We start from the raw sequence: 14,480 nt of genomic DNA on the forward strand, positions 1-14,480 counted from the left end.
TCCATTGGATTGAGTCGGGTCTTGCCCAGCTCTAATCTCTCATCAATGAATGCTCTATAGGAAGATCACATCTCCTACATGTAATTCCCCTTTTATAAACAACATACACCCAAAAGAGAATCCTTAGCCGAAGCTTGGCATCACAAGTAGCACAAGAGAGAGGATGCGTTTCCTATTCATCAGCATTTCATTCATATATACATGAGTATACCAACCGCCTCAACATAATCACAATTAGACGCGTGTGCAATAAAGCTCATGCACACAACAAATGTTCTTAGTGTGGCATGACAAGTCTAACATTCAATCCATTTCTTAGAACGACACCATTATATTAATACCCTATCTTAAAAATTAAGTGATCCATTGATCATGTGGATTATTTGTAAAAATAATGCACAACTCTATAAAACTTGGCTGAAAATTTCTAATCCACATGTTGAATGGACCATATTTATTTTTGGGGTGATATATGGGTCGGACTAAACTAATGGATGGATTGGATCTCATACCTATGAGCCCTACTAGCATGTGTGTGACATGCACATAAGCCTTACTGCACATGCATGTGTGTTTAGTAAAACATCACTAATCATACTTCAAATCTCAATTCCAAATATCAATTGACATGGAAAGAAAGAAAGAAAGAAAGTAAGAGCTTTGAAAATGAAACACTAAAAAATTACACTCATTGAAATGGATGTTCACATTTGTAATTTTCAGATTTTCCAAGCTTTACAGCCATATTATCATCTATAAGAAAACATCACATTGCTTTTGTTCAAGAATAACATATATAAATGCCTATAAAAAAAATTTCAAACTTGTAATATATTTACACAAAAGCTCTCCTAGAAATTCTCCTTATGAAAATCGAACTTTGTTGATGTCTTTCGAGAGAATTTGCATGATAATTTTCGTAATCCCCCTGTTAATCCGGGCGCCCCACAGTAAAATACACCTGAAAAAAATGTAATTTAAGTTTAAAAAATAGCTAAATACACTTATATATGCAGCAAAAAATAATAGAAAGAATTACAGTGAAATGTACATATTCTTATATTGTTACCACCTAATGAAGGGCCTTAAATGGGCCGACATGGCCCATCAGAATATGGGCCAAGTCCAGGTGTAAATTTCAAACCTGAGATTGAAATGGGCCGGGCTAGGGTTGACCTCATGCCGGACGCATTGTTCGGAAAGTAATTTAATGACTCAATTGGAATGTAATATGTGGTGATTTGACAACTGATCATATATGTACCCAATAAGGTGGGCCACACCAATGGCCCACTCATCTAATGATTATTTTTAATCATGATTAGACATCTATCTCTCTGGCCCACTTGAAAATTATCATGATAAACTCATTGGTTTGACTGCGTAGGCCGGGCCAGGCCTAAGAATGTCAACATCCAGACCTGAGCTAAGAGCCTAAGTCCAAACCAGGTCAGCCCATGAAATCTGTTAGGCCCAGCCCAACAAGTCCCAAAGTGGGCCTTACTTGGACTGGGTCCCAGGCTAGTTGGAGCTCTACATTTGATCTTCTCTATGACTTCAAACATGAATGCAGGTGAGGGTAATGCTGCACTTACCGACGCGTTTGTCGGGGTGGTTAACCGCGACGTGCTTGAACACATTGCGCCAATTGGGCCTAGCAAAATGCGTCTTTACATGCGTGCCGGACACTATATCGACACCGTTCTTGGCATGGTGTAATGATTGTAGCATGGTGATGAGTGCAGACCGTGCGTCCCCTTCCTCGTAGACGCTGGTGCAGTAGTTGTGGAGCTCGATCACCCTACCGTGATCTATCTCAGCGATCTCATTCATCACGCCCTTGAACCACTCAAATGACCCCTGCTCGCGGGTCACCCAGTAGAAGTAGGCCCGGCTCGTAGCGAAAGGCTTCCTATTGGGTCTGGGCCCACCATCCTCTACTTCAATCTCGTCCATCTCCTTCTGTTTGATGTGATATAGCACGTCCTTGAGTATGCTGATCAATGGCGTCGCACCGATGCCGAGCCCAACAAGGAGTAGGACATCGTATTTTGTGTAGTCTTGGGCAGGAGCGCCGTATGGGCCGTCGATAAGGAGCCTTGGGAACCTGTTAACACAAGCATTGCAAAATTCATGGGGTTATTGCATTGCTCGCAAGAGTAGGATCTTAAATTTGGACCGATCATAAGGTCGGCCCATGATGTAATCTGCATGGTCCACAACAGTCATCAGGTGGGTGGCTCATGTACGTTTAGAGGTGGGCATCGTGTTGAGTCAGACTAAGTTAGGACTGACCCGACTTGATCTGGTTTTGAAATAGGCCTGACCCGAACTCAACCCAACTTGGTACAGAGTCCAACATGCCTAACCTGATCCGAGTCTGGGTCTAGCTTGGACTAATCTGGATTGAGTTTGACCTGTCACAAGTACCGAGTCGGGTCAAGTCGGACCAAGTCAGACCAAGCCAGGTTGGGTGCAGCGGGTATCAACAAGCTGAAATCACAACTCAAAACCAAGTTTCAAGCGATTCACTTGCTAGAATTGCAGCCTCCATTAGCTACACAGCATCTCAAATCTGAGTGTATGCGTGTGTGTATTAAAGTCGAGTTTTGAATTGAGTCGAGTAAGTACCAAGTTGGATTTTGGGTTGAGTTGAGTTATTGGGTGACTCGGTTTGAATTGGATTGGGCGAAGTCAAATCGATTCGGATCAACTCACCCACTCATTCGGATCCAGTCAGATCTGAACGAGTAGGACGAGTCGAGTCATCCCCTGCCCAGCTCTACACGTGGATGTGAACCGTTGGTAAAATATTCTCAATTTCTAACAGCCACTGTAAATGCAATGGGGACCCACTTTATATATGTAAATGTTGATGGTCCACATGGTGTACGAAAATAATATAAACATGGTGCGCACTTTACCTTGGAACATGTTCGCCTTGCATGGGGTCTGCTCGTAGGAGGCCGCTTTGATCAGAAGAGGGTGGCTGGCAGACCTGTTTATACACATATTGTGGGGCCCATATCAATGAGAGAGTAGATGGAATTTTTCAATCAATCCATATGAATTGCATGACAGACATCATTGTACATCTGATCCATTCAAAAGGTGGGCCTCATCTTGGCGCAAAAATCAGACCGTCAACTTATGTGGGGTTACCCAGTATGAAAACAATGGACGATTTAGATAACTCGAGTGTGTTGGTGGCCCGATATTTGAGCCAGGTCATCTGCATGGCATGATCAGATGTCCCATGTAATGATAATACCTGAGAGAAGGCCATTTTGAGCTGTGATGTCCAGTCACCTAACGTACGGATATGAATGCTCAGGTAATCGTCTCCTGGGGCCGATGTGATGGAGAAGGGATGCCTGTAATATAAATGTTGTTCATCAGTGTCGTTAGTTGCTGCTGTGGTTAGAGCTCTACACAAATAGAGTTAGCTGGGTAGTTAATAACTTTGACTCAGACCTAAAAAAGCTCGACTCGACTTGGCTCGTAACTAGGTTCAAGCAAAGCTGAGTTGATTTTTTTGAGCTCAAAAAATTTACGAGCAAAGTCCAAAGCTAGACTTAAACTTCACTTGACTAGCTTAGAATTCAACTTGAACTTGACCTGGTTTGAATCTATTCAACTTGAATTGGGTTCACTTAGTATAAATATTTTATATGTATTTATACATTTAAATAAATTATATATTATTTATATTACAGTATATAATACATATTATATATATTAAAAATTATAAAACCTAAACTCGAGTTTAACCCATAAACTCAAACTCAAACTCAAACTCGGTTCGAAAGATCAAGCACAAACGTGACTCAAATTTGGCTGGAGTTGCCAAAAGCGGCCACTTGGATCGTTTACGACTCTAAGTATGTGGTTGTGGTTCTGATAAGTTCTTAAAACAACATTTACTTTGGTTCATGTGTTGGGTTGCGTCGGGTCAAGTCATCTCATCCAAGCCATTGATGAGCCACAGACATCACCATCATTACCTAAAAATTGATCATATCCCTTAGATGGATTAGAAGGTAAAATCTCAGGATATGCAGGGCGTGCCAAACATACCCGGTGAACTTGTCCCCGTGATATAAGCAATCCCATGGATCCTAAGACAATCCACCGACACCACCATCATTATCTTAAAATTGATCTCATCCCTCCTGATACCATGGGTGTCCGGCCAAACAAGCCCTAAGTATGTGGTTGTGGTTCTTATGAGTTCTTAAAACAACATTTACTTCTGTTCATGTGTTGGGTTGCCTTGGGTCAAGTCATCTCATCCAAGCCATTGATGAGCCACATGGGCGTGTTGGGTTCAGGGAGGTTCAACCTGAGGTTAGCTCATTAATTTACTTAAACGGTCACATTTCATGACTCAAGTCAAGTCTGATTCACTACCCATTTAGCTTGGCCCGAACCCACCTCTTAAGTGGGCCGGGTGAGTTGACCCGATGTGGGACCCGACTCTTTTCCACCCCTAAAACCCAATAAAAAGAGGCAAGGAAATCGTAGAAATTACCATTGGAAAGAGGATACTTCAGCGCAATTGACGAAGATATACTGTCCGCTCTTGTATCTAAAACCGTGGGGTTTAGTCATGTGCAGCGCGAGTACGTTTCCCGGGTAAACTGCTACCTGCAAGACCATCAAATGGCGTACACACGCACACAAGAAATCAGTTTATTCGGTTTTAGAATTCTTACGGGAGTATCAACCAATAAAATATACTCTACATGCAAAGTGGGGCCCACCACTTGAGGAATGCCCCAGATCATACACACGTGTACGGCGGAACGGTATAGCCTTACCTTGAGAATCTTCACTGACTCGTGCCCGGACCTGAAGGCGCGAATAAGGCGTTCGCATGAATAGAGAATAATAGGGACTGCCAGATACATCCATGTCTGCAACAGGTGGACGACCGAATATTAGTATAAATAATACATACATCTGCAAAGAAAATTACGAATAATGGGGACCGTTGATTGCACATGCCCATCCATTTGGGACCCTCGAATGGTTAATGGATGGCCCAACAGGTATGGATGATATGGACCATGTTGGATATGAGCTTGTGGGCAACCACTAATGGGTGGGTCCCACATGGCCCACCTCAGTCGATATAAGCCATTGATTGTACTTGTGAGTCACGTTAGCTATAAAATCAAAGGAGTGGCAAGGCCTTTTTTGCTCCAAGATCATGTGGACCATCAGATCCTGAGGGCCCACCTTCAGACCTTTGAGTAAAGATGGGACTCCTTGCAGGCTTCTTAGAGGAAGTAAGCCCAGTTCATAAATGGGCCTATGGATTAGCCCACAGTCTGAAAAAGCAGGCCGGAACCAGCTGTGGTGTGCCAACCACACACATTAGCCACCCTACTGATATCCAATTTCCAAGCCATCCCGACCCTGTCGTCAGGCCCATCATATTAATGGTTTGGATCACCAAACAGTGGGGCCCACATGTAAATGCATCCATAGTCAATGAGCTTACCGTTTTCTTGTACCATTTCTTGCTGAGGTAGAGGAAGATGCCGTGTATGATGAAGAGCACATAGACAATCACAAACAGGTGGTGGGAGTACCAGAACGCGTTGAAGCCGGTGAGCTTTCGCAGCAGCTTCGGGAGCTTGAGCTTGTTGCGTCGGAACCATGGCTGGGCCAATATGTACATTATGGCCATTAGCACCACCATCACGACCCCGGTCCACCCTTCCGTCCCCTTGACGAACCACCAGTAGTTTGGCAGCCGATTGTCGCCGAAGAACGGCTTCATCGGCTCATATTCTTCATCGGTCGCATGTAGGAGGCGAGGGAAATCACAAGTTAAGTGCGCACCTGCGTGAAGGCCCACTCCGATCGCGATACCAAATGCTATCACCTGATGATCCAGTTTGATAAAGGCCCAGTTAGCAATCAGCATTGTTTGGTTGCGCCACATTTTATATAGAAAGCTGGATTGAGCCACTGTTCAGCCCACCATATCGGCGCATGGCCATGACCGGCCCGTCATGTGCCCGTGACACACCGAAAGTTTCCCCAATCAGATCATCCTAACCATTCAATTGGACCGTTGAAAATGATCAGTGGGCCGGGTTGAACTGCCCAACCCGTGTCATTAATGCTATGGGTTGGATTTGGACCGAGGTTAAAGGCCCATGGGTCGGCATGATATGATTTTAAGGCCCAACAGGGCTGGATTTGTACAATCAAAAAAGCCCAATGAGACATATTGGCCCACACAAGTTTCAATGTTCTTGAAATGTATACTGGCCTAGTGGGCAGGGCCGAGCTTGGACCTTGATGCTTATCTAGCCACTGGAGCCCTTGACTAGTCTCCTAAGCCCAAGCCCTGAGCTTACACAGAGCCGGCCTTGTAAGGATCAACGGTTTGAGATAGACCAATCTAAGAACTGTTTTTGGGTTTCTCAATCCACAACAAGTCCCATCATATTAACGGTTTGGATCATTGAAACATGCATGGATCCAACAACTATTTTAAAACTCGTACCTTATGGAAGTTGATATTATCATCAAAGGGCACTACAGCCCCAAGCATGGTCCTGCTTCTCAGCCATGTGATGGTGTTCCTACACACTGGAAGCAGAATGAGGGCCATGTTGAACTTCAGTGTCTCTGCGGCTCCCTTAGCCGTGGTAACGCAGTAGCCCATCACGTCGAATACGGCTCGATGCTTGTATTGGATGAACTTCCACGTGAAGAGGCCCACACAAATGGACAGCCACAGTGCAATCACCCATATACGCTTCCAGTTATCCTGGACGAAGTAGGCGATCTTCCGGTACAGCCGTCGGATCGGGTTCGGCTCCTTCGTGGGGACCAGCTTCTGGCTGAGGACGTGGCTCAAGCTGCGGCTGTTCGTCGTCATCTTCGCCTTCGGCTCGATCGGCGCCTGCAGGAGTAGCATTTCCAGGTTGTACACCTGCGCACCAGACCCAAAATTTCAAGGCTTGCCCGAGGTTGGCGCATTTTAACAAAGTGGTATTGTGAAATTCTAACATGCGCTAGGTGGGTATGTACCTCTATGTATCCGAGGTTGTTGGGGTCCAGTTCTTCCATGATCAGAGCCGTGTATTCATCCGCGCGTTCTTGGATCTTGGAAAGCTTGTTGGCTGAAGCGCTGAGTGTGATAATCTGACACCATGAAAAGGACAATGTTATTCGGATATAGTTTCATCACGGCCGTTAATCTAGTGGGTCCCACAGTGGATGGCCCATGGTGAAGAAAACCCACCAATTAGAAGACCTTGTGGGCCCCACTTTATCCAGCAAATGAATCCACTGAGTGGATGGTAAGGATCATCCAATTGGTGTGATTATTTAACACGGACCATCCATATCTGGGGCCCACCGGATGAACGTTTCAGATCACCGAAAGTGGGCCGTATGTTAACAGATTGTCCTTCTGGAAACAATTTCTTTCTGGCACTCGGCCACTCACCTCTTTTACTTCTTCTTCTGTGATCCGTCCATCCGCATCCTTATCTACCCTGCAAAGGTGAGCACACGTGTCAGTATCCCAGAAACTTAGACACGCAATCCAAAATCTGGCCGTTCATCAGGCTTGCATTAGGGTGGGTGGCCCACTGCAGAAAAGTGGGATTTTAGCAACGGGTCGTTCATGGAAGAGCATACCAGAGGATCGGCCCAAAAATCACCCACGTGTACGGTTCTGGATTTTGGACGCATATTTCCAGAAGTCAAGTTATTTTTTATTAATAGAAAAAATCAGCACGGTAGGCGAGTCCGTACAATGCTTTTTTTTAACCGCCGCCCGAAAACTTACTTGACCAAAGTCACGGATATTGAATTATCGACGAAAGTAAGATAAAGCAGTTAAAAAAAAACGGGGTGTTTTCGTCAGCAGGGTATTTTTATCTTTCTGGGTCGCTAGGCTCCGGTAATAGTCATCACCATGACTTAACCTGTACGTAAATCCAGACCGTCCAGATTATTGACCGCACTGTTGAATGGTAAGCATCTGATCTCAACCGTTCAATCTGGATCCACAGAACCAATGGTTGGGATTTCTTGATCAATGTGATACTCCCATGATTTGGACGGTCTTGACAGATGCACACGTGTGCTAAGCCCGGCCTGAAAATTATTCGGGCCATGCACAGACGTCAGTCTCAAGTAAGGGTATTATCGCCATTTCACATGCACGCCAAACAATATCTACCCGTACACCAAGGGTATTATGGTAATTTCACGTACATATCAAAGAAGGTCTGCAGCCTGGAGTCGAAGCTCTGGTCTGAAAGCTGCTCCCAAAACTCGCGAAGCTCGTCCTTGCTTATGCAAGAAGACGTTATCCCTCTCCTCCGAGACAATGCATCGAATACTCTTCCGGCGAACTCCTGCGTCTCTTTCATTCCTGCAAACACCCCCACAGTCGCTCACTATTACAATTTTGCCCATGCCTGTTACGTCATGTTACACCAAAAAGCCCACGTGTCTATTTCTTTAAACGGCGGCGAAATGTCCTGTCTTTTATTTATTTATTTATTTCGTAAAATCCAAAAGGTCAGACTGGAGGTACCATTTGGTAGTCCGCCAGACCACCGAATTGTTCCCTACAAGTGTGGCACCGTTTCTCATCTGTTGGCTCCATTTGGAAGACGCTTATCCGCCTGTATGATTAGAATGACTATTTTGCCCTTCATGTTACGTGGCAATTTCCTCAGTTCAACTAAATATGATCCAAGCCGTTCAGTACGCTGGACATACCGTGGATGATAAATATCCTAAAAATACCACTCCCTGAAGATCCTAACCATCTGTCCGAGGGGATACAGACCATGGAATATCTGCAAGGAGTATGATGGCGAATTGCCAATCGCATGTGGACCACATAAGAACGGTTTGGTTTGGAGAAAGGTGGACCCCACCTGTAACATCTATGGGTCGAACAAGAAGCAACGTCTCGCGTGGGAGCCTTACACATCCACACGTGGGATAACGTGCCACAATGTGACACGTGTGAGAGTTTAAATCAGGTGAACTGCACAGTTTATATCATCTTCCATAAAAATCAGGCTATTTCACACTTCAGGTGGGGCACAGCATATCAAAACAAATGAACGGCTAGGAAAAAAAGAAAACTATCAATCTACTTTTAGTCCTGTGGCCCATCTGAAAACCTAGGATGTTGATATTTCACAGAGTAAGATAGCCCAAACCCCCACACGCGTGTTTCATACTTGCATGCGTGCACGCCTGTGGATGTGTAGGGCTACTGCACGTACGTGTGCACACATACACACGCGAGGTCGTGTACGTAATGTGCGAGTAGGTGATTTGAGGCACACGTGCGAGTACCGGTTCATCTATCAGGTGGGATCATCGTGAAAGTTCCCTGCCTCCAAATCCGGTGTGGTCCACTACTCAGGTAGGCCCACGTGTGTACACTAAACATAAACCGTTGGATAATTTTATTTCTACCCGTCCATTTTACTCACACGGACGTGGCCAACCTAATGAGCGGATCAGATCTTGAGTTGAAAAAAAAGTAGAGAGGATTACACAAACATACCTATGCACGGACCGAACTGAGACCTGGAGAGGACCCCATCAACGGCCAGCTCATCGAACCGTTTCTCAACCTGGGCCCACCCTTCTGCTCCACCAACGCTCTTGGTCATGAACTGTAGCCCACGGAGGGCACGTGCCGCACCTGACTTGCTCCTATCAATCTTCGAGAACCTTCTGGAAGAAGTCATCCTCCTCAGCTCCTGCGACACCTGCTTGAGCTTAAACGACAGCTGCGATCCCAGCGAAGAAGGCCTTCGCTCGAGGGTCTTCGCGAGTGTACTCGCTATTTCCGTACTCCCTCCCTTAACGCCGTGAACGGAAACGGAATCCTCCCTAACGTCGAGCGTTATCTCCACGTAGGATTCCTCGTCTTTGAGTCGCGCGCTCCTTCTGTTCCCGCATTTTCTGTTGCCGCTCAAAGGCCCGCTCAAAGGACCGCTGAAAGCAACTCGGTGACTGCTTCCCACGCTTTCCGACTCGGAACTCGGGTCGAGTCGGTGCTCGAGATCCTCCTTTTCACTTCCAGAACCCATCTCTTCCTTTTAGATGATTTCCTCAATGAATTCGCTTCTCTGAAGGAAAAGAGATGAGTGTTAGCCTTTCAGATCTTAAAAATCGCTGAGTTGACTCGGACGGTTCAAAAAACCAATATGAGTCGTGGAATTTTCTTTTTTCGTACTTTAAAAAATATATAATGACTAATTTGCCCTTGAATATATAAGATATTTTCAAAAAATGGTGTTATCGTATGAAAATGATAATTTTGGTGAGACATGTAGCATCAGAGCCGTTGGAAGAGGTGGGGATTGATTTTCACGACTGGGTCCACCTTTTGCATGGGCTAGATGTTCTGCTTGAGTGAGGCGGCTTTGGCGGGAAAGAAAGTGTTGTACGTGAAACATGCAGTAGTTTGATTTGGTCGGGTAGTGAGGAAAATGGAGGCTGATAATGAAATGAACTCCAAAACTATGGTTTTCAGACTCGAACTCGTCCGAGTTGACTTGGATTCTTTCCTACCCAACCTCCCTCATATAGATATGAAAGAAAAAACCAAAAAAAGATTTAAAAAAGAAGAAGAGAAAATCAATGTATCGGCAGATTCATGAAACGGAAACAAGAAAAAGCAACGTTTAATTCCATGATGGGTCGGAGTCTCACCTGGTGCAGTTGTGTGAGAGAGAGAGAGAGAGAGAGAGAGATGGTGGAAAATGAGGAGTGGGGGAGGAGGGTTTATAAGGGAGGGAAGAGAGGGGGGAGAAAGTCAGAAGGAGGGAATCCAGGGGCGCCCTTAGGTTTTGCAATTTTCTTTTATTATTATCTTCCAAAGATATAACTGCTTTGGGTGTTTTCGTTGGGATGTTTTTATTTTCAACGGTTCCATTTTTTCAAATGTCTCGGCTAACCTACTTCGTCAAACCTGGTAGAAAATCCACCCATGAATGGTAAAAAGATAAAACATCGATCTCACACACACACACACACACATATATATATATACACCTATCATAACTTTTGCAACAGCCATTATTTTATTGCAAACCACTCACATACTCATAATGGGGACTGATATGCAAGACAGCCAACCTCTTTAGGGCCCACCATGTTGTGGATGTGAAACCCACTACGTCCATCAGGTGATAGCTGAGATGGGCCATACCAATTAGTACAATGTAAAGTTGCTTTAAAAAACCCTCGGCCTGTTTGGTCCGTTGGATTAAATAGTATAGAATTGGAAGCGGATTGGCTGGTGCACTACACACCAGCTATATAGCTCATGTATTGAGGTCAGTAAGTTCTGTGGGTCCCATCATGAGGTATGTGTTATATCCAAACCGTTCATCTATTTTGCGAGATCGTCTTAAGGCTTCAGACCAAAAATAAGACAGATCTAAAGATAAAGTGGACCACACTTCTTGCAAAAAGCAGTGTGGTATTGAACGTCTACCATTGAAACCCTTTGTGGGTCACAAAAGTTTTTGATCAACATGAAATTTGTTTTTCCTCTTCATACAGGTATATTTTTACCTAATGAACAATTAGATAGAAAATAAACATTACAGTGGGCCCTAAGAATGTTTTAACAGTGAAAATCATTATCCCACTGTTATTTTCGGTGTGTTCCATTTGAGCTTTGGATATGATTCATTTTTTGGATGATGTTCTAAAATGATCTCTAAAGATTGATGAACAGTGTGGATATAATAAATACATCATTGTGGGGCTCATGTAACTTTGATCTCCTTTGAACCGTTGGTGCAACTTTTGGAGCTCGAGGAGCGTGGGTGCTCGTCTTCGTGCACAACGATTACATTTGTGGAAATCATACTACGGTATTTTGACTATACAATCCCATGGGATTTATGATAATAATAATTTTAAAAAAAAAACATTGCATTATGTGAAATTTGTGTTTGATAGACTATGGAGATGTAATTAATGGGCCACATTTACTTATAGATGTATACAACCCGAATATAAGAAATAAAGGACTACGAATGAAATGGATAAAACATATGTATCAATATGGGGCCACAAATATTTGATAGATTTCAAAATACATTAGAAATCTTACATTATCTACTAATGGAACAAGATGATATGATACCTAGAGTAATGCAAAAACATTTGTGGCCCACCATGAACCATTCATGATGAAAGATACATGCGGCTCCTAACTGAAATCTACAGTTAGCATCCCATATCCATTTTTTCTTATGTTGTGGCCCACTTGAGCGGTGGATTTGGATGATTTTTGGCCACAAGATCTGAAATCAAATAAAGCACCTGATGGACCAAGTTGATTTACATGTACAACATGAAAATTTGGCCATGAAAACGGTAGGCCTGCCATTAAGATCAATAAGTAAGCTACATACATTGAGTCAGACCTTCGGTTGACCACTGATAACAGCAGTGCGGCCCACCTTACGACTGGAACGGTCTGATTTTTCCCAAGTGATCATTTGGGCCCTGCTTTTTTCATGGCAGTGAAAGGTGGCAGAGCACCACTATCTTTCAGTTCCCAACTCATTGGGTATATATAGGCCACGACAGCACTGTTGATATTGGCGTTTTGTCCTGTTTATGTTTTCAAAGGCCCGATTTGATCATCATGGTGTGGCCCACTTTTTGTAGATAGGCCTACATATGTGTTATCGTAGTAAAACCCAGTATCTGATCATTTCACATGGTAAAAATGAGAAGGCCAGGCCAAATCAGAGAGATCAAGTAATCCTAACCATCCAATGGATAACTATCAAATGGACGGTTAGAAGTAAAAGTTCAAGTGGTCAAAATTCCAGGGGAAAAATCAGAAGGTGTCTAGCATTTCCCGCTATAATTTTTATCTTGTGATTCATTCACAACTAGGTCAATGGTTTTCTGCCTTGCGTTACAACTGTGAGACGCGGAAGTTGAATTATCAACGGTGGTGATTATGCATGGTACGAGACTGTGGCCTGAAACAAGGGAATGTAGAGACGCGTTGTTTTTCGTGGAATTATAAGATCAGTCAACGAGTTTTCATTTCTGATGAGTGGAGTCCATGGGTCGGTAATCCAGACTGTTGGCTTGTTGTATTCCGGACTTGATGGATTTTGTGGTGGAAACATTACAAATTGGAAGATCCTAACCGCTAATATTAAGAATTTTTCCAGTGGATACAATTGCAGTACTCTTCTCAGCTTTGTCAGCCTTAAATCGAAAAGATTAAGGTCGAAGGATGAGATTTGGGCCATGGTCAGGTTATGAGTGGTCTGGATGAAAAACGAATTGGGTCCCATGTGTTAACACTGAAAACACGAGTGAACCGTACAAAGCCCTAGGTGGCGGATCGGGTATCTCACACGTGACTTGTACATCAGTCCCATCTCATACGAGAGACACGTTTTGAGAGAGAGAGAGGGAGAGAGAGAGAGAGAGAGAGAGCCATGGTCAGGTTATGAGTGGTCTGGATGAAAAACGAATTGGGTCCCATGTGTTAACACTGAAAACACGAGTGAACTGTACAAAGCGCTAGGTGGCGGATCGGATATCTCACACGTGACTTGTACATCAGTCCCATCTCATACGAGAGACACGTTTTGAGAGAGAGAGAGAGAGAGAGTGAGAGTGAGAGAGGAATATGCAAAGTTCGTGCAAGGCGATCCTCTACACCGTTTGTAGAATAAGTGTATTCTACAATGTGGTGTGGGGCCCACAGTTATGCATTTCGTGACATCCAATCCGTCTATCATGTTTGCCCCATCATGTTATCCTTAGAACCGAAAAATCATGCTAATCCAAAACTCAGTGAGTTATAATATACAAAATCCTGCCAAAAAACTATAAAATCACGTGTTTTGACGCACCTGAGTTTTTAAATGGACCAATTTTTCAGGTTTCTATTTATCATGGTGGGTTACATCTTATGGATGGATTGGATGATATATAGAAAACACGGCAGACTCCATACACAATCATGATGGTTTCAATGGTGAGCATCCCCATCCAAACTCTTCCTCGTGGTGTGCCCCACCTGATTTTTCTATCAAACTTATTTTTAAAAATCAAAGATAAATTGAAGGGGCTCACATTTTGGACGGATTGGATTTTGCTCCTGTATAATGGTGGGCCCCACAAACCGCATTCTAGAGGCAATCGGGCTTCATGATCGTCCGTGGGGATAGTGGGAGGAGAACTTTGAAGGTGGATACTTCGGAAAAGGAGAAAATGACTCGCACTGAATGACTCAAGACCCAACTCATTGGTGGATTAGTGGAGAAGACTTGTCATATGCATGCCCACTCTCTTTCCAAAAGAAGAAAAGCTTTGATGGAAATGGATTACGTGGAGAAGACTCGTCATATGCATGCCCTCATAAAGTTTACAACGTGGCATAATCAAACAAGACCGTCGAATCTTGGGCCCCACTT

At 44.0% G+C, this 14,480-nt stretch overlaps 1 protein-coding gene across 1 annotated transcript; it reads right to left on the minus strand.

Moving 5' to 3' along the window:
• Positions 1-667: 667 nt before the first annotated feature.
• Positions 668-10,646, minus strand: LOC131231219 (respiratory burst oxidase homolog protein B-like). Its single transcript, XM_058227339.1, has 12 exons — positions 9,569-10,646; positions 8,251-8,410; positions 7,475-7,523; positions 7,054-7,167; positions 6,524-6,955; positions 5,507-5,893; positions 4,821-4,916; positions 4,532-4,647; positions 3,272-3,374; positions 2,925-2,998; positions 1,596-2,107; positions 668-961 (listed from the first exon to the last, which is right to left on the minus strand). The coding sequence occupies exons 1-12, from the start codon at positions 10,098-10,100 to the stop codon at positions 852-854; spliced, it is 2,685 nt and encodes an 894-aa protein (XP_058083322.1). The 5' UTR covers positions 10,101-10,646; the 3' UTR covers positions 668-851.
• Between the last annotated feature and the right edge of the window lie 3,834 nt (positions 10,647-14,480).

Source organism: Magnolia sinica, chromosome 17 (genome assembly GCF_029962835.1).
Source record: "Magnolia sinica isolate HGM2019 chromosome 17, MsV1, whole genome shotgun sequence".
Classification (NCBI taxonomy): Eukaryota; Viridiplantae; Streptophyta; class Magnoliopsida; order Magnoliales; family Magnoliaceae; genus Magnolia; species Magnolia sinica.

What these genes read in the sequence shown, in the direction of transcription:
- LOC131231219 (XM_058227339.1), bottom strand. Translation starts at nt 10,100, where the DNA reads ATGGGTTCTGGAAGTGAAAAGGAGGATCTCGAGCACCGACTCGACCCG. An exon ending in TCAGTTCGGTCCGTGCATAG is followed by an intron (nt 8,411 to 9,568) that starts GTATGTTTGTGT and finishes GGGTGTTTGCAG; the next exon opens with GAATGAAAGAGACGCAGGAG. An exon ending in CCACCCCGACAAACGCGTCG is followed by an intron (nt 962 to 1,595) that starts GTAAGTGCAGCA and finishes CATTTTTTTCAG; the next exon opens with GTGTATTTTACTGTGGGGCG.